The sequence below is a fragment of the Scyliorhinus canicula genome, chromosome 12 (genome assembly GCF_902713615.1).
Source record: "Scyliorhinus canicula chromosome 12, sScyCan1.1, whole genome shotgun sequence".
Lineage (NCBI taxonomy): Eukaryota > Metazoa > Chordata > Chondrichthyes > Carcharhiniformes > Scyliorhinidae > Scyliorhinus > Scyliorhinus canicula.
The window spans coordinates 132,308,370-132,335,067 of record NC_052157.1 but is presented as its reverse complement, the minus strand read 5'-3'; the positions used below and the strand labels follow the sequence as shown (position 1 = coordinate 132,335,067).

The 26,698-nt window shown below is 41.1% G+C and overlaps 1 protein-coding gene and 1 pseudogene across 3 annotated transcripts in view; both read left to right on the top strand.

Annotated features, from left to right (window-relative positions):
- The window catches only part of usp32 (ubiquitin specific peptidase 32), a 234,179-nt gene that overhangs the window by 195,839 nt on the left and 11,642 nt on the right, over nt 1–26,698 (top strand). For all 3 annotated transcript variants that reach the window (XM_038814182.1, XM_038814181.1, XM_038814183.1), the window contains 13 exons: nt 546–684; nt 6,461–6,566; nt 7,056–7,229; nt 8,170–8,344; nt 9,747–9,898; nt 10,326–10,437; nt 11,843–12,054; nt 12,869–13,053; nt 14,961–15,047; nt 15,610–15,730; nt 16,565–16,756; nt 24,612–24,855; nt 25,145–25,617. In XM_038814182.1, coding sequence (XP_038670110.1) covers nt 546–684; nt 6,461–6,566; nt 7,056–7,229; nt 8,170–8,344; nt 9,747–9,898; nt 10,326–10,437; nt 11,843–12,054; nt 12,869–13,053; nt 14,961–15,047; nt 15,610–15,730; nt 16,565–16,756; nt 24,612–24,855; nt 25,145–25,617 — 2,372 coding nt within the window. The remainder of the gene's footprint in view (nt 1–545; nt 685–6,460; nt 6,567–7,055; nt 7,230–8,169; nt 8,345–9,746; nt 9,899–10,325; nt 10,438–11,842; nt 12,055–12,868; nt 13,054–14,960; nt 15,048–15,609; nt 15,731–16,564; nt 16,757–24,611; nt 24,856–25,144; nt 25,618–26,698) is intronic.
- LOC119974866 lies at nt 10,445–11,669 on the top strand (annotated as a pseudogene).

The following is a 26,698-nucleotide window of genomic DNA, read 5'->3' as shown; positions in this document are numbered from 1 at the left end:
GAAGCAATCAGAATAATCTGCTTAATCTCAAATCTTCCTCCGGTATTGGTGTTCTAGAATCATAGAATTTACAGCAGAGATCGAGGCCATTCGGCCCATCGAGTCTGCCCAGACCTTGAAAAGAGCAGCCCACACCTCTACCCTATCCCAGTCACCCCACACAACCTTTTTGGACACTAAGGGCAATTTAGCATGATCAATCCACCTAACCTGTGCACCTTTGGACTGTGGGAGGAAACCAAAGCACCCTGAGGAAACCCACGCTGACACTGGGAGAACGTGCAGACTCCTGACAGACGGTGAATCAAACCTGGGACCCTGGAGCTGTGAAGCAACTGTGCTACCATGCCACTCGTTCTCCATCTGCTTGTATTTGTACCTTCGTTGATCATTTATCTACACGTCCAACTGGCAGTCCATTTGACCTATATATTACCCGTGCATTTACTGTCAACCGTTGGACCATTTCATCATGTTTATTTTATTTACTTGTTTCCTGGCACTTCATAAATCACAAAATTAATTATAATACTTTCTTGTTCCAGTTCCAACTGAAAAGGGTGCTACAGGATTAAGTAACCTGGGAAACACATGTTTTATGAATTCTAGTATCCAATGTGTCAGTAACACACAGCCACTCACCCGTTACTTCATCTCAGGGAGACATCTTTATGAACTCAACAGGTAAGGGTTTTAATTCAATCGTTGTGGAATTGAAATGTACAGGTTACCTTTTTCATTAGTTCATTTCAGTCTGAATATAATTTTTGAAAATCAGTTCTGATTACTACAAAAGAACAACTGTTCCTTTACATCATGTGATTTGATAAATTAGATATTCCATAATTGGAAGAAGATTTAGAATCATACAAGCTTATTTACTGTTCTGGTATGTTATCAAATTTTGACCCAAAGTGAAGAAGTGCCGCAGATATTTTTATTTGTTACTGAAGTGTGGGTGTTTCTGGCTAGGCCAGAATTTACTGCCCATCCCCAATTGCCACAACTCAGGCTTGTTTGGTCACTTTTAAGAGTTCACCGTGTTGGCATGAAACTGGAGTCATATATAGTCCAAACTGGGTGCCTTTTTCTTTTACTTAAAGGAATTAATGAACCAGTTGGGTTTTTCCAGCAGTCTAGCAGCTTTATTTTTATGCCAGTAACTTTTTTATTTGTCTAAAATTTATTTTGGGAAGGCTTGCATGATGAATAAATTAGTAGTGCCTGCTGGTGGGACAAACAGTGAAGACATGAATTTGTATTTTTGAACTAGCCCATTTGGCTTCTAGAAAATACTTTGTCTATTTTGCTTTTGAGGTTCTGAATGCAGCCAGAGATATAAATTGGGAAACAGTGGGGAGGGACCCAAAACCAATCCCTGGGCACTCTACCCAGCCCTAGCAGGTGCACACTGCTTCCTTTCCATCAGACCATTTAAAAATATTCTATCTATGGCCATCCTCAGTTGGAAACATCAGCTTATTCTTTTGATTGAACTGTTGACAAAAAGATTTTAAAATGGGAACAGTTTTCGAAATAAGGACAACAAATGACTTTAAGAAAAGAATTATACTTAAATTTTAATTTTAGTGTCATATGAACTGGTAATATTAAAGTGCCATCTAATTTTATTTTCAAGCTTGCATATCTCCTGTTGAAAATGCAGCAATACACATTTAATTTTTTTCATAAACCAATCTGATGCATGTTAAATTTTATCTGATGATTGCCATGATTTGGCAATATAATGGCAAACATTTTGTATTGAATCACTTCATTCTGCATTGCGAGTATAGGATAATTATTAGCAGCTGCCCTTTTTTCTCAGTTTATGTATTTTAGAACGTATCAGAGTTGTGATTTGTTGCATGCAAATCTTTTTGTATTGTTGGTGCATATTAACAGTTATTGTGCCATTATTGGTGCACGTCCTTTTTTTAGCACTTGGTTAAAATTAGCCCTCTAATATTTCTGTGCTTAGTATTTGTGAATTTGATACTTGTCACGGTTTCCCACCATAATCTTCCATCAAAGAAGATGTGCACAATGAGTGCAGTTGATGGTCACATTAATTTAAAATGTTCAACAGGTACTCAAATTAATCGTTGGAGGGCACGGAGGTTAAGTTTGTGGAAGTCCTTTAATTATTCAACTGTGAAAACCAAACAAATCTATCATAAAATACTTTGTACGTTTTAATCTGCTTCCTTTGGAATAGAGATATTCAGCATTACCTCATTACAAAGTGCTGATTCAGCGATTACTGCAAATTACATAAGAATTCCATGCAAAAATTATTTCTGTATTTATTTATTTTTAAATGTATTTTATTACAAACATGCATCAAAACAGGTTACAACGAATAAACACCCCGGGAAGCCCCCCGGCCAACAACGAACAGCCCCTCAAACACAGTCACAAACATCCCCCATCTTTCCTCAAACTCCCTTGAAGAGCCCTTTAACTCATACTTTATCTTCTCTAATCGCAGGAAGTCGTACAGGTCAACCAACCAAGCCGCTACCCCCGGTAGCTATGCCGACCGCCTGGCTAAGAACGCGAACCCTTCTGCCCTGAATATTATTTCTGTATTTAACTTCAGTTTCATAGCAGTAATTGCATAAAAATATAACAGTTTAATTAATTGGCACAAATCTCAAGCATGCATTATAAAAAGCAATCTATTGCATTTTGTTGGCCTTTAATATCTTACAAATTGTTTAATTTCTTTTCAGTTTATTTGCTTGTAGATTCCTAATTTCAGCATCCTCCATATATTGCAGAAAAGAGCAGTTTACTTGTTTGAATAATTGAATCTTCGAAATTTTCAGTCCATGACATCTGTCTTATATTTCGTCACCTGTTCATATGAATGGCCCTCTCAGGATTGCTATACAATTTTTCTCCCCCAACCGACTCCCTACACCCACTCCAACTGCCAGTAGAGCTGTCACCCGGTTCCTGAGTAGTTAATCGACCATACATAATAAAGCCAAATGATCACTCCGTCCACAGAGATATTCTAATCATTTTTTTAAGATGGTGTCAGACTTCACTTAAAGGAAACAACTACTTTTTAAAAATCCCTTCATACACAAAGGGAGCTGACATTTATCACTTCCATGATGGCAAATGGCTCTGGCCCCACAATGTGTGCAGAAATAAATCTTCTACTAAGACCTGACAAATTTTTTTTGTGTGACTTATGGAGCATGTAGTCTTCAAGATGCTCTATATCAAAGAAAAATTAATAAACTGGCTTGCTGATCTATTCTTGGCCTATCTACCACATACATCTGAAAAATGGAAACCCTTTAGGCAAGGTGAAACGTCGAGCAATTTGGTTTGGGGCTTGACAAATCTGTTTTCACCATAGTGAGCAGGTTCACTTTTTCTATTAGGTTAGCATGTTATGGTTTATAAAAGATACTGGAATGAAGAGGGCTGGCTATCGACCTTATAAGATCAGTAACTTTCTTCAAATGGAATGATTCACCTATGTACCAAAATCCCTTCAAATAATTTATTTGGTCCCATTCTTTTTCGGCATTCAGAATATATTGTAAAGTTGAACTATACACCTAGCATTTGTACTGCCTCCTTTGGTTAAAAGTATCTTCATGCTGCTCAGGAAAGAAAGGGTCTGGGGTATTCCTGATGGGGACGACATCTTTGGGATTTTTGGCTGGTTTGTGATGCAAAGCAACGCCAACAATGTGGGTTCAATTCCCATACCAACTGAGTTTCCATGAAGATCTTGCCTTCTCAACCTTGTTCCAAGCCTGAGGTATGGTGACCCTCAGATTACATCACCACCAGTCAGCTCTCTCTCTCAAAGGGGAAAGGAGCCTATGGTTCTCTGGGACTATGGTGACTTTCTTTCATTTTTGCTCCTTATAAACCAAATTGTAAATTATCATTACACCCCACAGTTGGCCAAGTTGAATATTTTTTGGGCTTATCTAGATTTGTCTCTTTAAAGGAAGTTGAATTTAGTAAGTTGCACAAGAACTCAAGAAATATGCCACTTTGAGCCTACTCCGCCATTCAGTGCGAACATCTGCTTCCGAACATATGCAAATGTTGGACTTCAACTCCATTTCCCCGCTCCCCATATCCTTTACTTCCCTGAGACACTAAAATTCTGCCTGCTTCAGCCTTAAAATATTCAATAATGCAGGATTCACAATCATTTGGGGTAGAGAATTCCAAAGATTCACAACCCTTGAGAAGTGATTTCTTCTCATCTCCGTCTAAATGATCAGCCCCTTATCCTGAAACTGTGGCACCATATTTTAGACTCCCGAACAGTGGAAGCACACTCTCTCAGCATCTACCCTATCAAGTTCTTTCAAAATTTTGTAGATTTCAATGAAATTGCCTCTCATTCTTCTAAACTTCAGAGAATATAAGCCCAATTTACTTAGCTTCTCGTCACAGGACAACCCCCTCTTCCAGAGTGAAACAGAAAAATGCGTTAAGCTGACATAAGACCTCATAGAATCATACAGTGCAGAAGGAGGCCATTCAGCCCATTGCATCTGCACCGACCCTCTGAAAGAGCACACTACCTCGGCCCACTCCCCTTCCATATCCATGTTACCCTACCTAACCATTGGACACTAAGGGGCGCTTTTAGCATGGCCATTCCACCTAACCTGCACATCTTTGGACTGCGGGTGGTAACTGGAGCACCTGGAACAAACCCATGCAGACATGGGGAGAACGTAAAAACTCCACACACAGTCACCCAAGGCCAGAATCGAACTCTGGTCCCTGGTGCTGTGAGGCAGCAGTGCTAACCACTGTCCCAAATGGGTTGTGAATCTTTGGAATTCTCTACCCCAAATTATGCACTCTAGATAATTTTTCTTTTCATTTGATGATGTTTAAGACAGCCATTACCTTGAACTATAAAATATATGCAATTTAATTGTTTAATATAATATGATGCAAAATATCTGTTCAGACTAATATTTTGCCCACTAATGAGCATTTTTAGCAGCATGAATGAATTTTGTAATATCATGCATACCTGGCACCCGATGATTTGTCATTAAAGATGCACAATTATATTTGCGTAGCGTATTATCTGAAATTAAAATGATAAAGTGTGAAGATAATTGCGTTTAATATAATCTTCTTTTAAATCTTTCCAAATAATGTGTAGTTGTCCAAGCATTATTTTGGGGGGAAAAAACACACTGAAGCTTGACTTGAAATATACTGATCCAAATATAGAGGGGGATATTCTAGTCCCACCCACCGTGGAAATCGGACTGGTGCCCAGAAACTTTAATGGACTGGCTGAACACTGAATGTGGCGACTCGGGGTTTTTCCACAGTAACTTCATTACAGTGTTAATGTACGCCTACTTGTGACAATAAACAGATTATTAATATTAAAGATCCGTTGACCTGCAACGGGCAGGACCAGAAAATCCCTTCCACAAATGCTGTTTATATGTTTGAATTGTCACAATTATTGTTCTGCATCATCTTGCCGTAGGAACTCTTTATTTTCTTTAAAAGTGAATGCTTTGTAGCCAAAAGCAGGTTCATATAATTCCCTGAGAGAGAGCTAACAAAATTTGGCAGGTAAGGAGAAGGCAGTACTAATGTCCATCCAAGTTATAGAATCATGGGACAGTCCGGTGGTGGTGGGCACCTTGAGAAACAAAAATATTGGAAAAACGTTTCTTAATAAAAATAGAAACATTTTTAAAATATAGAATCCCTAGAGGTGCAGAAGGAGGCCATTAAAACTGATTTCAATCGCTAAACTCAGCATATTCCTATCATGTTATTTTTTAAATTTTTTTTTAATAAACAATTTTATTGAGGTAGTTTTTGGCTTTATAAACAGTTACATACATCATCAGAAAGAAAGCAAAAAAAGGCAAAAATGTGCAAACATCCATGTACTTTCAATACTTCAATCATAACATATTGCACAAGCCCGCTCCTCTCCCACCGGTAATACCCGCCATATTTTCCCTCCTACTCTACTCTACCCCCACCCCCCACCCCCTGCTCATGTTATTTTTTAATACTGCCAAAATATTAAAGAAAATATGTGCTGTAAACTGTACCTCGAGCTACTTTTGAACAAAACCCATAGGTTTTCGGTCCACTCAGAATGAAGGGTTATGATAGGAAAGTAGAGTTGATTCAGATGTTAAGCCATAATTTCATTGGCGCAGCAAGCTCATGGTCTGCTCCTCCTACTTCTTATGTTTGGCTTGTGCTTTCGTTGTTCGCTACCTCTTTAGGTGTATCTAACATTAATGAAATAGTCTCATGGCAACCAAAATTGCAAATAGTTTTCCATAAAATAACCAGTGACTCCAGATTTTGTAGCTAGATATTATTTTTATTTATATACAATCTAACATTTTCCGAACAACATATTGAATAAATAGCTGCAGGGTTGGTTTGACTTTCTGTGATTTTAATGCAGGGCTAACCCATTAGGAATGAAAGGTCATATGGCCAAGTGCTATGGGGACCTTATCCAAGAATTGTGGAGTGGAACTCAGAAGAATATAGCACCACTTAAACTCAGGGTAAGGGAAGATATTTTTGTAAAATATTTTACAGAATAAAAACCTTTGCGTTGACAAATTGATTTGTGAACATTTTGTGATTGGAAAAATGTTGCAGTAGATTATTATTATGGAACCAATAAGAACATTTGCAATAAATCAGTCTTGACAAGTTCACATTTATTTCATGCTGTGTTAAATATTGCTGTTAAATAATTATATACAGGATAGTACAGTGAAATCTGGTAGGTGGAATTTTCTGACTGTGAAAGTGGTCAAATCAAGCATTGATTTTTGCTTAGTTAATGGATATGGCATTCGTATTACAAACCTGAAATATAAATATCAAAATGGAAAGCATGAATCCAGAGAGCAATTGGAAAGGAAGGAGGAAAAGAGAACAGTGGGCGCAAAACAATTCCCTCTAACTGTAGCAACTATATCATCAGTTTTTTCATGTTTGCTCCATGTCATGATACTAATTTTCTTTTTTTGTTGGTTTGTCTTTAGTGGACAATAGCAAAATATGCTCCAAGATTTAATGGCTTTCAGCAGCAGGACTCCCAAGAGCTCCTGGCCTTCTTGTTGGATGGTCTTCATGAAGACCTCAACAGAGTTCATGACAAACCATATGTAGAACTGAAGGATAGTGATGGTCGACCTGATTTTGAGGTTGCTGCAGAGGTCAGTTGCTCTTCAAGGAATTTAATCTCAAATGTTATTTGATTAATTATTATTATAATATACACACTCTGATTATGGTATGTTGATAGTTGCTTGTGTAATTTTTGGTCTGTTTACATACATAATGTGTGCTTGAAACACTATACTGGAGATTGCTGGTTTATTCTGTGGTTTTATAGCATTTGGTATTAGATAACCTGTAGGAATTTTGCCATATTTTGTCTGCTTTAAAACGATTAAGACCTCACTTTGCTCATACGCAAGAAAGATAGAAAACAAGCATTTATTTTGTTTGTATTTATTTCCTTCCCTTCTTTAAGTCAATGGGTCAAGATATCCACAAAGAAACTGCATTTTTCACTGACCTTTGAAAATATTGTTGTTGAAAACATTTCCACAAAGTTTTCTCTCACCTTGTAAATCTCAGGAATCTACCTGGGTCTAGATTCAAATCAACAGCAATATTTTAGGATGCATGGGGCCAATTTTGTTCAAGGACAAACAGTTGCCTGAGAACAGTTGGAATACAGCCACTGCACTAAACTGCACATTTAATTGGCCGAAAGGTTGTGTATTATGAACTACAAATCCAAGTTTCCAACCTGGATATTGAACTAAATTTTAAATTGCTTGTATCCTACCAGCAATTGAAAAAACTTGGCAATATTAGTTTTTCAATAGTTGGGTCAGTTATATCATGGAATTTAGCTGTGTTTTTAAAATTTAAGTGATACATTGCTGTTTACTTCTTATGCCTGAGCACTTATAGATTAAAAATTGCAATATTCATGAATTTGTTTCTTCAATTCTGCTTTATTAATGGAAAATAATATAATTTTGCGTATTCTGAAACATTACAGATTTTAAAAGGTACTAATGGCTTAATTGGTAAAGCTTGCTGTGAAATATTGCTGTCAAATATGTGTTTTTTTTCTTCTAGGCATGGGAAAATCACTTACGGAGAAATAAGTCAATTGTGGTTGACCTGTTTCACGGACAGCTAAAATCGCAAGTCAAATGTAAAACATGTGGTCACATTAGTGTTCGATTTGATCCATTCAACTTCTTGTCCTTGCCTCTGCCCATGGATAGCTATATGCACTTAGAAATCACAGGTTTGTCCGATCTTACCTGCTGTATTCTTTTTAATTCCAGCAAATTTTGAAATTGGTAAAGAAATCCTTTTCGGCCATAAATTTTGTTCCTGTTGAATTAATTCAATTTGTACCTTTATTTTTGAATACTGCCTTTCGAGGGTCATGCAGATGTTGATATTTACAAGGCAGTCTTGCCTCTGAACACAAGCAATACGGACAATTGTTTTAGACTTAAAAATACTTAATGGACTTTAGAAATTGCCTCGAATTTCAAAGGAAATGTCTGCCCGAAAAGAAATTGTGATATTCTGCCTCCTGTCTTCCCTTCATCCTCAGACGTGAATGTATTTTTCTCAGCATGTACTCATGCTATCGATATGTCTTCCTTTTTCCACAATGAGGATTCCCCACCAATGTGGTTGTCGGGATCCTCCACTGCATCTAATCCATTTCACACACTTCTCTTGCCTCTTTCGTTTCTTCCAGAATCATGATCGGGTTCTTCACCTTTCTCTCCACCAGTAGCATCCAGTCGATCATCCTAAGCCCGTTTGTTTCCTGCAGTGCCTTTGCATGCAAGCGCAGGAGATGCCACAGCGTCCCTTTATCTCCTCACCATCCAAGGCCCCAAACACTCTTTCCAAGGAAACGTTGATTTATTTGTGTTACTTTCAATTTGGTATTCTATATGCACTGCTCATGGTGTGGTCTCCTTGATAATGGGACCGAACGCACACCGAGTGTCCGCTTTACAGATCAGTCTGCAAGTACAACCCTGTACTTCCGGTCACTTATCATTTCAATTCTCCACCTTGCTCCCACTCTGATCTTTCTGTCCTTGGCCTGCTGTAGTGTTCCAGTGAAGTTCAATGCAAGCTCAAGGAACAGCACCTCACTTTTGAACTCGGCCCCCTCCAGCCTTCTAGACTCAACATTGAATCCAATCATTTGAGATCATAATCTCACCACCCATTTTTTTTTCAGGTTTGATGTTTTTTTCTCCCCATCACTTTGCATTGATGTATTTTTAACTTTGTAGAAAATAATTTCAGGATCATTTTAAGTGATTTCAGTTTCAGAAAATGTTCACCAAAACCACTATATATTGAAAGTTTGTGTATTTTGTAAGATAGCTCATTAAGGCTCAAATATTTTTTTTCTTTTAACTAAGGAGCTTGAGGATTGGTTGCCAAAGTGCTGGTCCACAGTACAAAAAAAACAGCCTCAAACATAAACAGGAAGTGCATTGGGGATGAAAAATGTTGAAATGTATTTTCACTATTTTCAAACTTAAACACTTGAGTACAGGGTAAATTTTTTTTTAAAAGGTTATTAAAATTGATGCATGTGCGATGCTGATAAAAGCTTAAAAATGAAAGCTGTGTTCATGTATGAATGTGAAATTAATTCTATTTTTCAGTTATCAAATTAGATGGTTCCACACCAGTACGATATGGTTTACGATTAAACATGGATGAAAAATATACAGGTCTGAAAAAGCAATTAAGTGAATTGTGTGGACTGAAGTCCGAACAGATCTTGCTGGGAGAGGTTCATGGTTCTAACATAAAAGTAAGTATGCATTTTGCCGAAATAACAATGCAGCTAGCTTAAATTTTTTGTATTTTATTTTATTTTATTTTATTTTATTTTATTTTACTTTATTTACAATATTTAGAGGTTTTTTTTGTAGTTTAAAACTAAGACTTAAATCTTTAATCTAATCCAGGCAAATGTTTCTCTGGTAACAACTTCAGGTACAATTGGAAACAAGTTAAATTTAGGAAATTGAAATAAAAAACCAATCTGATTTGTGAGAAATGTTATTGGAGAGTGATTATTAAAGCAGACAGTATAAATTGGTTAGAGACCAACTTCCATATAACCCTCACATCATCAAATGAAAAAAGCAGTTTTAGTTTTTTTTTGACGGAGCACATAAAAATGTTGCGAATCAACAAGTGACCAAGTCAATGATGAATTTTATCTTTTTAATCAGAACTTTCCTCAAGATAATCAGAAAGTGCGACTATCAGTGAATGGTTTTCTGTGTGCTTTTGAGATCCCTGTTCCAGGATCACCAACCTCTGCCAATTCTCCTGTGGAAACAGGTAATAAATAATCTGCCGAAATGTGCATTGGCATAAATATAATGTGAATAAATTGTGCGTACTAAAATTTAACATCCGTCAATATTGGGGTAAGACTGTTTTATTTTGCATATTTAAATTTACATAAATCAGATTCTGTATGGCTAATGTTGAATGCAACAAACCAATAGTATCAGCATAATCAAGAAGTTGGAATAGGCATAGAAAATGTCAAAATCACTCCGCTAGTCAAATAGCATCTATGGAAAAAGAAAGGCAGAGATAATGTTACAGCTCTGTTGCCTGTTGAGAGAACCAGCCTGAAAATATTTCAGTATTTCTTTATCTAGCTCAACTTGCTGTAACTAAAGCCCAGTTGCCAAGTTGTGTTGTTGATAACAATCGAGGGAAAGTCACAATTTGCACTGGGTTGCAGGAGGCTTTGTAATCACGGGATTACCTTTTCATTTGGTTTTGATCCAGGCAACTTGTTGTTATGGTGTCGTTTTGCAAAATGTATACTACAATAGGCTAAACATTACTGTTGGTAATAACAGTTCAATATATCAATATAAAGTTTTTGTTCCTCTGCTATTCTACTGAAACCCAGGAGCAGCTCAAGAGGGACAATGTCAAATGTCACAGTTAAACTCATTCTGAAATCGGATCCAAAGTTGCCCCAGAAGATAGAGTGTACCTGAAGTCATACTTTTCACAGCAGTTCTGAAATTTGCAACCAAAGCGTTTAAAGTGCCTGCAGCAAGCAGCCATTAAAACAAATGATGGAATAAGGATCAACACTGCCCAAACTATGGGAAATGTTTTCCCAAAGCATGGATCAGAGCTGAGACTTATTCCCAGGAACTGAGTTGGAAGTTATTGACCATTTGCCATCCAGAGTACCTTTTTGTTTTAAAAAGTATTTTTATTAGAGTTTTAAAACTATCAAACTTAACACAAGACAGAATAAGCAGAGAGGAGTTTTAAGACTATCAAACTTAACACAAGACCAAACAAGCGGACAAAAATGAAAAAAAAAGAATCAAAATGAGCCATCCATTTATACCTGCCGAAGAAAACAATATTTTTGGAATATTTTGCTGTGTCCAGGCCGCATGAATTTCTTTGGAAAAAAAACTTTAATGGGTCATTTAATCTGTTTATTAAATTGGCTAACATTGGTATAAAAATAGCAGTGAGGCATGTCATACAAATGCATTAAACATTAACTACTATTAGCAGTAACTATAATACCTAGCCAGTTAATCCCTAAGGCAGTGAAAATATTTTGGAATTCTTTGACAAAATTTATCTTGCAGATAGCATAATACATTTTGATTTTGTATTTGTATTTTATAGAAAGAAGAATTGAGATTATTTTAATATATTTTCACATGAGCTATTGAACCATATTATCTTTTGTTAGATTCCTCCCAGATACCATTAAGTAATGGAAGGCATAACCAGTCCTCAAATGCAAATCCAATCAAACCAAACCTCATTCCCAATGGAATTCCTAGCACTGTGGTGCCAGCTGGGATTGATAAGAATTTCTCTAATGGACTGCCTAATGGACATTTGCCAGCAGTTACTGACAGCCCTTTCATAGGATATATTATTGCAGTTCACAGAAAAATGGTAAGATGATGCTTCCAAAGCAAAATCACTTCTTGATCGACAATTAAACTCAAACGTATTCTACCTTTCATCAATGACAAGAAAGATGCAATTTATGGCAAATCTCAGAAAACATGAGTAATTTATTCTCTCATGCTGTTTCATTTTTGTAAGTTTTGTAAAAAGTTCATAGTGTGCTGTAAAAGGGCAGCTTTACATAATGTCTCAATTAAAAGCAATTATAAATGTATACCATCTGAGTTTGTGGTAGATCAACATGTAATCATCATTAAGGTTTCATGCATTTGTTATTGTAACAAAAAACTAACTTTATCTTGTGTACTTTTATGGAATTGTCCATTTCTAACTGATATTTAATTTTGAAATGTGATGCTTGGTTTTAAGCTGAATACCAAAACCACTGCCTATTTTTGTTAAAACCAGTTTAGCCCTGAAACTTAGCCACATCATTAAGATGATATTAAACCAGTAGCACCCACAAGATATCTCGTATGTAGTGCAGAAAGCTAGAGCTCCTGAAATGAACTCTTGCTTAATACCCAAAGAGTTATAGTCCGATACTAAAATTTAGAAAGTACCGATATTAGTGTCTATTATTCTCCGGATTTTGTGCTCCTTTAAACGCCTTGATATTTGAGATCACTCATAGGCTAAGAAAATAGCAATGGTATTCAATATTTTCGCTGTAAAAGTCAAATACTGAGGAAAAGTACTGAGAATTATTTTTATTTAAAGATCTATTAACTTTGAAATCTTATTGATCACTTATGTAAGCATTATGACTTGTACCCTTGTATATTTATCTTTTATACAGATGCGGACAGAATTATATTTTCTGTCCTCTCAGAAAATTCGCCCCAGCTTGTTTGGCATGCCACTTATTGTGCCCTGCACCGTACATACACGCAAGAAAGACCTCTATGATTCTGTGTGGATACAGGTTTCACGGCTTGCCAGTCCTCTGCCACCCCAGGAAGCAAGCAACCATGCTCAAGACTGGTCAGTGCTGATGATGATTTTCTCTCCCCCCCCCCCCCCCCCCCACAATAGATCTAATGAAAAGAGTAACTGGGTTCTGTGCTGCAATGCCATCAGTCATACTTTCCATTATGTAGAACAGTTTTTTTAATGTTTTTTCCAATTAGCGTGGCCAATCCACCTACGCTGAACGTTTTTGGGTTGTGGGGGTGAGACCCACGCAGACATCGGGAGAATATGCAAACTCCACAAGGACAGTGACCCAGGACATGGATTGAAATCGGGTCCTCGGCATCATGAGGCAGCAGTGATAACCACTATGCCACCATCATGCCTTGTAATACAGTTTTCTGATGCCTCTGTTCCCTCTATTTCCTTTTGCTATTGCACATGTGTAGGTGTAAAAAGGAGCCAATTTTTGGTACATGCAGGAACTTCCATGTAACTTAGAACATTGGATGCAGAGCAACAGCTGGCACCAATGGTAGTTTTGTGCAAACTCACTAAGGCCTAGCAACATCTTATGATTTGCATGGTGTGGTGAACTAGCAGTTTGTATGCATATATTATGATGATGTCTGCAGTTGTAATTACTTTGGTATTGTATTTGATCATGCAAACTAGTTATCCATTGGATGGCAATTGTAATTGCCACAAAAAAGTTACATCTTTTTAATGCAACCCTGGTCAATTATACAAATGATTATGATCGTTAAAAAGAATATAGTTAGATTCTGTAGCCTAAGGCAACCTAAGCAAGTTTAGGACTGTCACTGCAATGCTATTCCTGTAGTAAAGATTATTTGCAGATCAATTTTGAGCAGATCCTACAAATCTGACCCTGTTCTCCTGGGGTAAAAGCCTGTGAAAATGGGTTTCCATGAACATATTCAGGAAGCTGCACTTTTGTCTGCAGTGTCAACCACCTCTATTGCAATCAAAACTGCTTTGTTTTCTTTCTTTCATCCTGCTCCAAAAAAACCCAGAGGAATGTATAATCTCTTTAAAAAATATTTTATTCAAATTTCAACATTTGAACAATCACACAACACAACATTTACAACTGAAATAACCCTAAAGCAACCCTGCCACCACCTTAGCGACAACTAGCTTTCAAAAATGTAATATAAACAACCCCATCTCTTGTGGAACCCTTCACTCGTTCCTCTCGAGGCTAATTTCACCTTTTCCAAACCCAGGAACCCCATTAAATCCCCCAGCCACACTGAGGCAGAGAGTGGAGAAGCTGATCTCTCCATAGGACCTGCCTGAGAGTGGAAAAATGTGTAATTTTGACCACCGCAATAATTTTATAATAATCTTTATTGTTACAAGTAGGCTTACATTAACACAGCAATGAAGTTTCTGTGAAAATCCCCTCATCGTCACTTTCCTGCACAGTCTGCACGTTCTCCCCGTGTCTGCGTGGGTTTCCTCCGGGTGCTCCGGTTTCCTCCCACAAGTCCCAAAAGGTGTGCTGTTAGGTGAATAGGACATTTCTCCCTCGGTGTATCCGAACAGATGCCGGAGTTTGGCAACTAGGGGATTTTCACAGTAACTTCATTGAATTGTTACTGTAAGCCTACTTGTGACACTAATAATGATTATAAAGAAAAATGAGTTGTATCAATACTAATTTGCATTCGTTTTTCATCTTGAAATGGTACCTTGCTAATTTTGGGAAGATCATTGTGGACTAATTTAAAAGACTGTTAGGAAGACGGCACAATGGCTAAAGATCTAGAGCCACTCATCAGTTTTCTGGTCTCACTAGGCATATTGAATGGCAAATATAGATGATCTTTTTCATTGTCAAAGTAGCCTTGGCTCAATGAGTCAAAGATTTATCATTTCAAATTTACTAATCTTTCCTTGCGTTATACCATACGTTATTTTCCCAGTTAATATATTATGTATCTGTATTCTAGTGATGACAGTATGGGCTATCAGTATCCATTCACTCTTCGAGTTGTTCACAAAGATGGAAATACATGTTCATGGTGTTCATGGTACAGGTAAGAAAATAAGCTAGCCAGTTTAATTTCATTAATCACTAGTTTAAATTATAATGAAGAATTTACAAGATAGTTTTATGATTTACTCATAAAAGTGATGATGCATTTTGGGGTGCATTATTGTGGGTGTAGTCAATTAGATTTGCCCTTCCACAAACAAGAAGATCCTTAACTTATTAGTTGGCTGACAAGTTGTCAATCTTAAGCAATCAGTGTCTCATTGTAATCACAGCAATTCTTGCAGTGGGAGAATTTGGATGTATTCCAACATCAGATGTATTTCACTTGTCTTATGAGCTCACCAGAGAATAATATTGGTGAAGACCATGAATTGTTTACAACCACCAACCTTCCAACCCTGTCCAGGTTCCACAGTCTCTTTTAGTGATAAGAAAATGCAAAAACAATGTTGAAAAAAATGCATGTTATTTTGGGGATGTCAAGTATTTTACAACTTAAAATATAACAACATGCAGAAAATATTTAATAAGTTGAAATTGCTACTCGTAATTTGTTGATCCATTATGCTTTAGTTACACTTGTAACTTTTGTTCTGGTATAGATTTTGCAGAGGATGCAAGATTGATTGTTCTGATGAACAAGCTTCTGTTGGGAATGCTTACATAGCCATTGACTGGGATCCAACTGCTCTACATCTTCGATATCAAACATCACAAGAAAGGGTAAATATTGTACTGAAATAGAGGATAATTTTACAAGTTGTTGTTTTTTTAATAAACATTTTATTGAGGTATTTTTTGGCATCGTAACAGCAGCAATATAAACAATGTACATGAGAATATAAACATAGTGCAAATACCACCTCCCTCCCCAACAGGTCCCACTATTAATTAACCCCCTAATCTATGCTAACCTAACCCCCCCCCCCCATTCTGCTGACGATTAATTCTCCGTGAAGTAGTCGATGAATGGTTGCCACCTCCAGGCGAACCCTAACAGTGGCCCCCTCAAGGCAAACTTAACTTTCTCCAGACAGAGAAAGCTAGCCATGTCCGATAGCCAGGTCTCCGACTTCGGGGGCTTTGAGTCCCTCCATGCTAGTAATATCCGCCTCCGGGCCACCAGGGAAGCAAAGGCCAGAACGTCTGTCTTTTTCTCCTCCTGGATTCCCGGATCCTGTGACACCCCAAAAATCGCCACCTCTGGACTCGATGCCTTGTTTTTAATACCTTGGACATGACGTCAGCAAACCCCTGCCAAAATCCCCTGAGCTTTAGACATGTCCAGAACATGTGGACATGGTTCGCTAGTCCTCCCGCATGTTTTGCGCACCTATCTTCCACCCAAAAGAATCTGCTCATTCGGGCCACTGTCATGTGAGCCAATTCTACAAGTTATGTTTCTTGTTAATCCATATTTTGATTTTTACTGCCTCCCTGTACCAAGCTTGCACTAATCATTGAAATGACGCTGCCAAAACAATCAAATGTGCGATACAAAATTATTGCAGAGACCATGACTGAACACCATGCATTTTCATTGTCCCATATGGTTAGATCTGTGAGGAGCATGAAAGTGTTGAGCAGAGTCGGCGAGCTCAAGCAGAGCCTATTAATCTGGACAGCTGTCTCCGGGCATTCACCAGTGAGGAAGAGTTGGGGGAAGATGAGCTCTATTATTGTTCAAAATGTAAGACCCATCGCCTGGCAACAAAGAAGCTGGATCTTTGGAGACTTCCACCAATTCTGGTACTGTACTAAAAGTCACTTGATTTTTACAAACTCCCGAGAGACCGGTAACTGTTAAAAAGATAATATTCCAGTGAATGACTGAAAGGATCACATGCCAATATTTCAAGTTTTAATACTTTTTATGTAATGAACAAACTAAAAGTCACTTCGGCTATCACTACTTTTGTAGGCAACTTTACTTTGAACTACAGAAAGGATCCCTCCCCCCCCTTCCCGGGGGCCCGGCGTGGCTTTTAATGCAACTGCAAATCCCCCACCCTACAGCTATACTTTGGTCTGTCCCTTTAAGCAGACACTTAATTCTCCAGCTACCAACTCAAAGCTATTCCCAGCTCCAGATGGCTTGTTTTCTCTTTTCCTTTTCCAGTTGCATAACATCTTGCTCCCAAATTGATTTTTCACAGTGAGGGTTACCTCTGAGAGTCCTCCCTCCAGCTAAAGTGAGGCAAATACTTACAGCTCGTTTAAATCCTCACAAACCTGGTATCTTCAGTCTTGAGAGCAAAGTCCCACCTGCATTCTATATGGTAAACAACAACAGCAGGTTGTCTCTGTCTCTGCTCTCATTCTCAGATTCTTGAAGACTGCCCTGTCTGTGAGGGTCAGGGATGTCTTGGGAAAATGTGTACCCCAATCCTACAATTGTTCCCTATAGACCTGCCTGCTCTCCAAGCATACCTCCATGACAACCTGAATCACATTGGCCTTGTACCCAGGTAGAAATGATGATTAGTTATCCTCTAGACCTCCAACCCAACCTTTAAATTAAATAGGCAGTTTAAATTATAAACATTTATAAAACCTGACATTCCAATCAATGAGACTTGGAGACTAAAAGTCTTGATTTTGGCAACGCTGTTGCAAAAGTGGCAGTGGAGGCTGAATTCTGGAAGGCCTGCACATGAACAGTGTACCTACTATTTTCATGGGAATGGATTTCATCTTGCGCGTGCACGCTGAATCTATCATCAAGGAAGAAATAGCGAGGCATCTGGATAGAAATTGTCCCATTGGGCAGACGCAGCATGGGTTTATAAAGGGCAGGTCATGCCTAACTAATTTAGTAGAATTTTTTGAGGACATTACCAGTGCGGTAGATAACGGGGAGCCAATGGATGTGGTATATCTGGATTTCCAGAAAGCCTTTGACAAGGTGCCACACAAAAGGTTGCTGCATAAGATAAAGATGCATGGCATTAAGGGTGAAGTAGTAGCATGGATAGAGCATTGGTTAATTAATAGAAAGCAAAGAGTGGGATTAATGGGTGTTTCTCTGGTTGGCAATCAGTAGCTAGTGGTGTCCCTCAGGGATCAGTATTGGGCCCACAATTGGGCACAATTTACATAGATGATTTGGAGTTGGGGACCAAGGGCAATGTGTCCAAGTTTGCAGACAACGCTAAGATAAGTGGTAAAGCAAAAAGTGCAGAGGATACTGGAAGTCTGCAGAGGGATTTGGATAGGTTAAGTAAATGGGCTAGGGTCTGGCAGATGGGATACAATGTTGACAAATGTGAGGTTATCCATTTTGGTAGGAATAACAGCAAACGGGATTATAAAATATTAAAACATGCTGTGCAGAGAAACCTCGGTGTGCTAGTGCATGAGTTGCAAAAAGTTGGTTTGCAGGTGCAACGGGTGATTAAGAAGGCAAATGGAATGTTGTCCTTAATTGCTAGAGGGATGGAGTTTAAGACTAGGGAAGTTATGCTGAAATTTTATAAGGTGTTAGTGAGGCCACACCTGGAGTATTGTGTTCAGTTTTGGTCTCCTTACTTGAGAAAGGACGTACTGGCACTGGAGGGTGTGCAGAGGAGATTCACTAGGTTAATCCCAGAGTTGAAGGGGTTGGATTACGAGGAGAGGTTGAGTAGACTGGGACTGTACTCTTTGGAATTTAGAAGGATGAGAGGGAATCTTACAGAAACATATAAAATTATGAAGGGAATAGATAGGATAGATGCGGGCAGGTTGTTTCCACTGGCGGGTGGAAGCAGAACTAAGGGGCATAGCCTCAAAATAAGGGGAAGTAGATTTAGGACTGAGTGTAGGAGGAACTTCTTCACCCAAAGGGTTGTGAATCTATGGAATTCCTTGCCCAGTGAAGCAGTAGAGGCTCATTCATTAAATGTTTTTAAGATAAAGATAGTTTTTTGAAGAATAAAGGGATTAAGGGTTATGGTGTTCAGGCCGGAAAGTAGAGCTGAGTCCACAAAAGATCAGCCATGATCTCATTGAATGGCGGAGCAGGCTTGAGGGGCCAGATGGCCTACTCCTGCTCCTAGTTCTTATGTTCTTATGTTCTCTGGAAGCAGCTACTCCTATGTTAGCTTCTTCCACTTGTGTGGTTTTGTTGACCTAGGAGTGAAACACCTCGTAGATTCAGATCTGAACGTTATGAATTTATTTGGATAGCTAGAATACTTGTTTGGAGAGATGCAGGGGCCCCTTTGTAATTTGCTGCAAAATTGTATCAACGACCCCAGAAGTGGCAAATATTCAGTAGCAGCTGTCTGCCTTTAACCCAAGGGAGGCAGAGTGTGGGGCTGCTGGACTTGACAGGGCAATTATTTTTGCCCGTACTGACTTGTGACTCAGGTGGTAGAAAGAATATTATGTTTGAGAATGGCACATTGCATTTTGTGCCAAGGAAGATACAAGTTGGGCATGAAACCCTCACACAGGTGCCATAAAAACAAGTCCGTGTGAGCAGGTAGAGGTCAAAGGGAGTGCACAACATCAGGAGGAAGCTGTAGCATGAGCATAATGAAGGAGGGAAGACGCAGAGGACCTGTGGCTAGGGTGTGCAGAGCTCGGATGGCATACCTCAATATGAAGGAGTCAATGTTGAAAGCAACAGGGGTTAAGCTGTGAAGGGGTCATTGACACATGGTCCAGCAACACCTCGAATCACGCTATTGAAATTCATGCCTTGCCATGACTGTGTATCTCAATTTTTATACCTCACGCTCTTTCCACGGCTCAGCAGGAGACTTGTTTAGTATAATTGGCAGCAGACAGCTGCATTAAGTCAGTAACTGAATGCCATCTTTGCACATGTGGGAGAGCACATTGAATCCCCTGTTGATTTGGTACCTCGGATGCAGAGAGCCACAAAGCCCAATTTAATGGAAAAGTTTATTTTTTAAAAGAAAACGTATATTTATTACAAACGTGTATCAAAGCAGGTTACAGCAAATAAACACCACGGGAAACATACTTCCCAACAATCACCAATACAGTCAGTACAAATTTTTCCCCTTTTTCACCCCCCGCAATGAACAGCTCCTCGAACGCAGTCACAAACATCCCCACCTTTTCTCAAACTCCCCTGCTGAGCCTCTGATATAACTCATACTTTATCTTCTCCAACCGCAGGAAGTCGTACAAGTCACCAAACTATGCCGCTAGCCCCGGTGGCGATGCCAACCACCACGCCAGCAAAAGTTGCTGCCTTGCAATCAGAGAGACAAAGGCCACAACATTGGCCTTCCTCCTCCATGAGCTCTGACTTCTCTGAAACCACAAACGTCGCCACCAAAGGTCCGGGTCCACCTCCTCCTCCACTACCATGGCTAAGACCGTGATGCGCTATCAATTACCACAAAGACGAGAGTAGTGGAATAATCGAGGCTTTATTGAGCAAAGATGTTGTGCCTCCTGTAGCTGGAACCAGAATGGCTGCAGCGCAGGAGATGACACATATTTATATGCGCCTACTGGGCGGAGCCACCAGGCAGGGATTTACCCTTGGACCTCTAATATGCCGTAATACATGTAATATACTACTAGTGAATATACTATCACATTCACCCCCTGTTTAAAAAAAGAGTCCGGCAGGGGTGGTGGAAAATATTACAAGTTAAGTCTTGGGGACCTTGACCCTCCTCTGCGATCGCCTCAGTCCTGGTGGTGATGTGGGCGCCGACTTGGTCACCTGCGATCTGGGAGTGTGTTGTCCTCGTCGCCCCTGAGTGGAACCAGTGGGAGGACGGATCCTGCTTGGGTTGGGGCTGCGGTGAGGTTCGCTGGAGTGAGGAGGAGTGGCGCAGGGGTGAAAAAAGCAATGCGGGGAGGAGGGGGAGGAGGAGGGGGGGAGGAGGAGGAGGGGGGGAGGAGGAGGAGGGGGGGGAGGAGGAGGAGGGGGGGAGGAGGAGGAGGGGGGGGAGGAGGAGGGGGGGGAGGAGGAGGAGGGGGGGGAGGAGGGAGGAGAGGGGGGGGGAGGAGTGGGGGGAGGGGAGGAGGAGGGGGAGGGGCGGAGGGAGGGGGGAGGGGGGGAGGAGGGAGGGGGAGGGGGGAGGAGGAGGGGGAGGGGGGGAGGAGGAGGGGATGGGGGGGGAGGAGGAGGGGGAGGGGGGGGGAGGAGGAGGGGAGGGGGGGAGGAGGCGGGGAGGGGGGAGGAGGAGGGGGAGGGGGAGGAGAGGCGGGAGGGGGAGGAGGAGGGGGAGGGGGGGGAGGGGGGAGGGGGCGGAGGGGGAGGAGGGGAGGGGAGGGGGGAGGGAGGGCGGGAGGGGGGGGGAGGGGGGGAGGAGGAGGGGGGGAGGAGGGGGAGCGGGGAGGAGGAGGAGGGGGAGGGGGGGGGAGGGAGGGAGGAGGAGGGGAGGGGAGGGGAGGAGGAGGAGGGGGAGGAGGAGGAGGGGGGAGGAGGGGGAGGGGGGAGGAGGGGGAGGGGGGGAGGAGGAGGGTGAGGAGGAGGAGGAGGGGGGGGAGGAGGCGGGGGGGAGGAGGAGGGGGGGGGAGGAGGAGGGGGGGGGAGGAGGGGGGGGGAGGAGGAGGACTGGAGGAGGAGGAGGACTGGTGTCAGGTCAGGGGTCATGGGTGGGGATCCAGGTCCCGGAGGGAGACTGTGTCCTGGCACCCATTGGGGTGTGCCACGTAGGCATACTGCAGGTTAGCATGTAAGAGGTGGACTTTTTTGACCAAGGGGTCCAACCTATGGGTCCGCACATGCTTCCAAAGGAGGACGGGTCCAGGAACTGTCAGCCATGTTTGGAGCGAGACGTCTGAGGTGGATTTCCTGGGGAAGGCAAACACGCGTTTGTGAGGTCTCGTTAGTCGCGGTGCAGAGGAGCGATCGGATGGAGTGGAGCGCGTCAGGGAGGACCTCCTGCCAGCGGGAGACCGGGAGATTTTTAGACTGCAAGGCGAGCAGGACGGCCTTCCAGACCGTCCCGTTCTCCCTCTCTACCTGCCCGTTTCCCCAGCGGTTGTAGCTGGCCGTCCTGCTTGAGGCGATGCCCTTGCTGAGCAGGAACTGACGCAGCTCATCGCTCATAAAAGAGTATTCCCGATCGCTGTGGATCTAGGTGGGGAAACCAAACAGAGTGAAGATGCTGTGCAGGGCTTTAATTACCATGGCAGAAGTCATATCGGGGCATGGGATGGCAAAAGGGAATCGGGAGTACTCATCAATCATATTCAGAAAGTACGTGTTGCGGTCGGTGGAGGGGAGGGGCCCTTTGAAGTCCACGCTGAGGCGTTCAAAAGGACGGGAGACCTGGCAGTCTCTGGTGACGGTCCTGACCTCAATGGAATAGGGCAGGTTGCGGGCCTTGATGAAATGGAAGAACCGGGTGGCAGAGGTCCACTTGTGCGCTGGCACATGTACTGCGGGATAGGGCATCAGGGGGCTCCTTGAGCTTCCCCGGGCGATACAAAATCTCGTAATTATAGGTGGAGAGCTCGATCCCCCACCTCAGAATCTTGTTCTTGATCTTGCCCCGCTGTGTATTATTAAACATGAAGGCAACAGACCGTTGGTCAGTGAGGAGAGTGAATCTCCTGCGGGCCAGGTAATGCCTCCAATGACTCACAACTTCCACAATGGCTTGGGCCTCCTTTTCGACAGAGGAGTGCCGAATTTTGGCATGGAGGGTGCGGGAAAAGAAGGCCACGGGCCTGCCCGCTTGGTTGTGGGTGGCGGCCAGAGCTACGTCCGATGCATCGCTCTCCACCTGAAAAGGAGGGACTCGTCGTCCGCATGTATCGTGGCCTTGGCGCTGTCTGCCTTGATGCGGTTCAAGGCCTGGCGGGCCTCAGCCGCCAGGGGGAAAACTGTGGACTGAATGAGTGGGTGGGCCTTGTCCGCATAATTAGGGACCCACTGAGCATTATAGGAGAAAAATTCCAGGCATTGTTTCAGGGCCTTGGGGCAGTGGGGGAGAGTGAGTTCCATGAGGGGGTGCATGCGGTTGGGGTCAGGCCCTGGGACTCCATTTTCCACGACATAGCCAAAGATGGCTAAGCGGTTGGTACGGAACACTCATTTCTCCTTATTGTATGTGAGATTAAGGAGTTTGGCGGTCTGGAGAAATTTTTGGAGGTTCGCGTCGTGGACCTGCTGATCGTGGCCACAGATGGTGACATTATCTAGGTACGGAAAGGTGACCCGCAGTCCGTACTGGTCAACCATGCAGTCCATCTCTCGCTAGAAGACCGAGACCCCATTAGTAAGGCTTTTCTCAGGCATAGGGTCTCATTGATTGCATCCATGATGTCGCGACAAAGGCCTGCAACACAGCTTCTGAATACCTTCATCAACAAAAAATCCTTTTGTTCAACATATAGTTAGTTTGTAGCCATACAAAGGTTTGCTTCAAGCTTGTGCAAGATTCCTTGGTAGCTCCCACAACTGTTTCCCAACTACCTCAGCTATTTTAGCCACCTTCCCAGATCTGTGGTTGACTTCTAGGCAACAAGAACCTAGAACCTTAAGAACCTGGCTAATGAGCCCACCACTTTAAGAGCCTTCAAACTGCTATGATTGTCTATGCCAACATACATGTACTGAGGCATTACCCTGGGTCTCTAGATTACTAATCTAGTGACAAAACCACTGCACCACCGCCTCCCCTCAACTGAGACAGAACAACTAACCACGTTACTGTAGAATATCTTCATCAGGTAGAGGTGCCAAGACGATGCCATCTCCATAACTGTCTTGTCATGGCAGGTTTAAGTGCTTCAGTGCAATACAGTATGAATAGGCAGCAACAATTACATTTTATTCCCAGGGATTGCCCATGATAGACCATCCATTCTAGGGTCAGCTAAGTGTAGTCAACATTTCCATGTTCACACTCACCTGACAAGTTAGTAATATCTCTCCAATGCTCTGACACTTCACCCTGAAATTCCTACCGCACAAATGGGCCTTTCTGAGGTCCCATTTTAAAATCCGCCGTGAGTCGCCCACCGATGCGGGGCCTGCCTTTGGCTCCGATTCTAGCCCGGCATTCTTTCTTTACCCCATCCCCGGACTAAAAGTTAGATGTTCAGGGCCACTTCTGTGGATGTGAGTTTGCATAGATAGCTGGGAATTTTTCAGTCTCTGTCAAAGCAAACGTGTAAATTTAAGCCTATCAGTCTACCCACAGTCATTGCTAATGTCCTTGCCATTGCCCACAGTTGTAAAACAATACGAGTTCCCCTTTAACAGCCAGCTTGTTGTCAGGCAGAATTCAGAACAGGTCACATGAACCCCCTTCATCCCTCTACTTTATAACAATTTTATAAAACCTCAAACAATTGAAATACAATTTCTCCCCTATTCGTAACTTAAAGAACTAATTTTATTCCCGGTCAGAGGAGTCAGTAATTTTACTTCATGCTATTCAGCATTAAAACAGTGCTTTTTCATTTTGCCAAATATTATAGAAAGTACGGATTCCTGAAAGCTGGAAAGGGCATTCGTTAGTCATACATTATTACTCAAGTTTTTGTAATACATGCAAAGACTAAATTGATCAACAATAAGAAATTTAAGAGACTACTAAGGCAAGCCTCAAGCATTTACAAATCAAATATGTTTTGTTCACTAACCTGGTATTATTTGCATTTTGCTTATTTTTAGATAATTCACTTGAAAAGATTTCAGTTTGTTAATGGCCGTTGGATTAAATCACAGAAGATTGTTAAATTTCCCCGTGAAGGTTTTGACCCCAGTGCATTTTTAGTGCCAAGGGATTCAATGCAGACTGAACAGCTTACTGCACAAGTGGAACTGAAGAAACTAGATTTGAGAAATTCCCAGGGAACAGAGACTGGTGGCCCTGAACCACAAGCTGGTGTAAATTTGAGTATTTTGAATTTAAAAGGTACTTGATTTATTGTAGTACATTGTTTTTATGCTATACTCCTGCTTACCTGTCAACTAAAATTGAATTTGGATTACATTATTGCTAGAGATTAAATTTTAATGACTAGATTTAAACTGAAATTGAGTGTCACTGCAGTTTTCAACTGTAATTGTAGTATTAATTTAATTTTACAGTTTAGCCATAATATTATTGCACATATTTTAGTTCCATTACAGGAGATTTTGATAAACTAAACAGTCTTTATGGAGAGGAAATCATTATTTTCAGTTTTGGTTTTTAATTTCAGCGTCTCCAACTTCAGGAAGAAAAAATCATAATTCATCAAACAAAAGCAACAGCCCTACTAATAGCCCGAAACAAGGAAAAAACAGAGGTCGACTTCGCTTACCACAACTTGGCAAGAACAAACTGTCAAACAGTAAAGAAAATCTAGACAGCAGTAAGGAGAATATTTGTGATATGGATCAAATATTGGAGATGAAGAATGTCAGAAATGCTCATCTCGACCAAGTGGTAGAAGTCACTGATAAGGCAAACTGTTCTGGAGGAGACCATGAGGGAATAATGCAGGAGGTTGTAACAGCACAGGACAATGAGTTGATTTTAGCCAATGGAATATGTCACAATAAACTACAGAATGGATTTAGAAATTGCAGCCATAATGGAGAATGTGAAAGTCTCTCAAATGAAGATGTAACTGCAGATGACCAAAGAGTTCCACCCCTTTTGAAGCCTCTCTATAACTTATATGCAATTTCTGTAAGTACTATATATTTTTTATGTATTTCAGAATAAACTAGTTTTGCAATAAACATTTTACAACTCTTTTGGCAAAATTTATATAGATATGTTTTGACTGTACAGCAGCTTTAACAGTAAATTTTGTTACAGCAATTTAACCAAAAATAAGGACAGTAGACGATTTGTAAGTCAATGGGTGCAAGCTAGTGTAATGCTAGTGAAATTAATTGAAAGTTTCAGAGCTTGATCAAAAATTCTGTTTCACCCTTCTCTATCTTCAATGCTTTCAATAATTCAATTTGATGATCTCCATGGGAAACAGGCATTTGTTTATTGACTGCGTTCACATTATTTCTCTGATTTACTGACACTCATCAATGTTGACTACCAGCCCATAGTATAATTTTCTCAGGTTTCCTCTTGAAAGTTAGTATTAGTCAGCGGCACAGTGGTTAGCATTGCTTCCTCACAGCTCCAGGGACCCGAGTTCAATTCCGGCCTCTGGAGACTGTGTGGAATTTGCACTTTCTCCCCATGTCTCCATGGGTTTCCTCCCACAGTCCAAAGATGTGCAGGTTATGTGGATTGGCCTTGCTAAATTGCCATTAGTGTCCAAAAGGGTTAGGTAGATTACAGGGGTAGGATGGAGGTGTGGGCTTAAATAGGGTGCTCTTTCGAAGGGCCAGTGCAGACTCAATAGGCCGAATGGCCTCCTGCACTGTAAATTCTAGAATAGCGTGAGTTCCACATGTGAAACTGCTGACAAGCTGGTTATGGCGCTTGATGGCTCCACAAACAAATTTGTGCAGCTCCTACAATCGTGAACCATTAATGAACTGTCATCAATTCCAATCCGAAATGCATGTGATAGTGGCCACTGGTTTGACGAGGTCCCATGCTTAATCCCTCTCATTGCATCAGTGACTATTATAAAATAGGACTGAACATATGATCCTGGAATATTAACCTTTCCATGATGTCTTGTTGATGACCATTTATTGAGTTCTTTTATTTGCTTCTTTTGCAGCATACTAGTGACAAGACCCCATTAGGAAGTAATCTCATTTAAAACGCTTTTGCTGTGGTCCTTCAATTGATT